This window comes from Muntiacus reevesi, chromosome 13 (assembly GCF_963930625.1).
Source record: "Muntiacus reevesi chromosome 13, mMunRee1.1, whole genome shotgun sequence".
In the NCBI taxonomy this organism is placed as follows: domain Eukaryota; kingdom Metazoa; phylum Chordata; class Mammalia; order Artiodactyla; family Cervidae; genus Muntiacus; species Muntiacus reevesi.
Genome location: NC_089261.1, coordinates 20,651,779 through 20,654,675, shown reverse-complemented (window position 1 = coordinate 20,654,675; position 2,897 = coordinate 20,651,779). Strand labels below are relative to the sequence as shown.

The 2,897-nt window shown below is 49.6% G+C and overlaps 1 protein-coding gene across 1 annotated transcript; it reads left to right on the top strand.

The window, feature by feature from the left end:
- LOC136145746 (hydroxycarboxylic acid receptor 2-like) lies at positions 1-2,114 on the top strand. The gene has a single exon (XM_065904355.1). The coding sequence runs from the start codon at positions 130-132 to the stop codon at positions 1,219-1,221; it is 1,092 nt and encodes a 363-aa protein (XP_065760427.1). The 5' UTR covers positions 1-129; the 3' UTR covers positions 1,222-2,114.
- Positions 2,115-2,897: the final 783 nt, after the last annotated feature.

The following is a 2,897-nucleotide window of genomic DNA, read 5'->3' as shown; positions in this document are numbered from 1 at the left end:
TCATCTGTTTCAACACTCTGACATGACATAAAGGCGAGCGCTGAACCATAGGTTCGCCACTCAGATCCACACCTCGTTCCCTGAGCCTTGGCTAGGTGAGCTGCTCCCTGGCGCCAACGCGATTCACTCATGAACCCTTCCCACCTGCAGAATCATTTTCTGAAAATAGGGGAGAAGAACTGCTGTGTGTTCCGCGATGACTTCATTGCCAAAGTGCTGCCGCCGGTCGTGGGGCTGGAGTTCGTGTTCGGGCTCCTGGGCAATGGCCTTGCCCTGTGGATTTTCTGCTTCCACCTCAAGTCCTGGAAAGCCAGCCGGGTTTTCCTGTTCAACTTGGCCGTGGCTGACTTTCTCCTGATCATCTGCCTGCCATTCCTGGCGGACAACTACGTGCGGAGGTGGGACTGGAAGTTTGGGGAGATCCCGTGCCGGCTCATGCTCTTCATGTTGGCCATGAACCGCCAGGGCAGCATCATTTTCCTCACTGTGGTGGCCGTGGATAGGTACTTCCGGGTGGTCCATCCCCACCACGCCCTGAACAAGATCTCCAATCGGACGGCGGGCATCATCTCCTGCCTCTTGTGGGGCATCACCATCGGCCTGACGGTCCACCTCCTGTACAGAACGAGGTTGATCGAGAATCAGGGTTCAAAACTGTGCAGCAGTTTCAGCATCTGTGATGCCTTCCGCTGGCACGATGCCATGTTCCTCCTGGAGTTCTTCGTGCCCCTGGGCATCATCCTGTTCTGCTCAGTCAGAATCGTCTGGAGCCTACGGCAGCGGCAAATGAACAGACATGCCAAGATCAAGCGGGCTATCAACTTCATCATGGTGGTGGCCATTGTCTTCATCATCTGCTTCCTGCCCAGCGTGGCCGTGCGCATACATATCTTCTGGCTTCTGCGCAAGGCTGGCACGGAAAACTGTGACATCTATCGTTCAGTGGACCTGGCGTTTTACATCACCCTCAGCTTCACCTACATGAACAGCATGCTGGACCCTTTGGTGTACTACTTCTCCAGCCCATCTTTCCCCAACTTCTTCTCCACCTTGATCAACCGCTGCCTGCAGAGGAAGGGGCCGGAGGAGTCGGATAACAACCGCAGCACCAGCGTGGAGCTCACAGGGGATCTGAGCACTACCAAGAATGTTCCCGAGGCTTTGATGGCCAATCCCAGTGAGCCTCAGAGCCCCTCTTATCTGAATCCAGTCTCCAGCTAAAAAAGTCAAGCCAAGAAGGGAGATGATCATCAAGGACCAGGATCTCTGGAGAAGCAGTTTGGCTGGTGCACGGAGTAACAGAGCCTTGGTCTGTGGTTTCCCAGAACTTCCAGATTCAGAGAAGCAGATTTAGGCCATTGGTGTGGCAGCGTGGGCTGCTTGCCTGTAGAGTGTCTCCACAGGAAGCTTGGGGAATGGAGGATGAAGTTCCAGGTGTTGAGACTTCTGTTCCATCTTGGACACTTGCAGAACTGAAGATGGCAAAACTGTCCACATTTCTGCTGCTGGAGTGTTGGAGCCACAGAGAGGCCCACTGGCACCTGGCGCTCAACTGGCCTCTTCCTGTCACCTGCCTGAGACTTGTTTGGTTCTCAGCTCCTGGGGCAATGTCTAGCTTCTTGTGGGCTCCCACTGGGATAAGGAAAGCTGTGACTGGACGGGAATTATTGCATCTGAAGGGTGCCCAGGCATCATGAAACAAGCCAGGAGGTCACCTGGGTTCGGTGGAGCCGATCCTTCTTTCAGCCATGATTTGGCAGAAATGGACCAGATAGAGAGATTCATGAACTTCGGTTAGTATCTGAGTTTCCAGTAGTGGTAAGAAGGGGCTTCACCCCAGGAGGGACTGAGCAGAACAGTGTTACTAAGCAAAAGGAAATGGCATTTATGTTACAACCTGTAGCCAATCCATTCCTCTTCTGTTTACACTAATTTGAAGGTTGAGCAGTTAAAAAGGCTCCAGGGAGAAAGCAGCTTCCCTCCTCTGTTTGCTTTTATCGCTCAAAGGGAAGTGCTGCCCTATGGTTAGAGGGAAGAAAGATTTCCTCCCGGTTCATTTGCTTGTGTTTCTGTTCTTATAAGAAATCTACCCCTTCAATAAACTTTGATATGAGACACACAGTCTGGTGTTGCATGTGTCTGGGTGATGGTTCACAGACATGGACTTCTTACTTAAGCGAAGACCTTTATGGGTTGTTAACTGTGCCCTGGTAGGAAAAAAAAAATACCACATACAGTAAAGTGTAAGAAAAGGATGTGGAATCTGAGCCGCAACATGAGGTAGTTAAGTCAAAAATTACATATGTGTTAGAACAAGGATGGGAAAGAGTTGGGAATAAAGAAAAGTGATTTAATCTGGAAGGGCAGTACAGACAGGATTGCAAGAGCACTTTGCTTTTGTTTAGGGGGTGGTGAATGCTGCTAATAGTATGGTGAATGCTGCTATTAGTATTTGTGTATCAAAAAAAGGAATCTGGCCAGGCTGGGATTTTTGCATAGGAGGGGGAACAGAGAACTTCCTACAGAATGGTTTCAGTTCTGAATGCTGAGAAGGAAAGGAGACGTACTGGTTTGAGGTGGTGATCAGTCCAAGTTTCTGTTACATGCTCATTTCCACTCATTGTTCTTTAGCAAGATGAGGCTTGCTTTGACATAGTGACTTGGATGCCGATAAGGAAGGCAGATACTTGGACTCCTGGCCCCAGTGGAATGGCAGAAAAGGAAGAAAGATGGATATTTTGAGGTTCTGAAGTGTTTTCTGAGCAGTTTCCTTGTCTGATTTTTCAATTAACTCCTAGAGACTGAAAGTTAAAAGCAGAGATCATCTTTTTTAAAGAGGAAGAGATGAGAGAAGAGCTCAGAGGAGAGTAGGGATTCCCCTAGACTCAGATGCATTA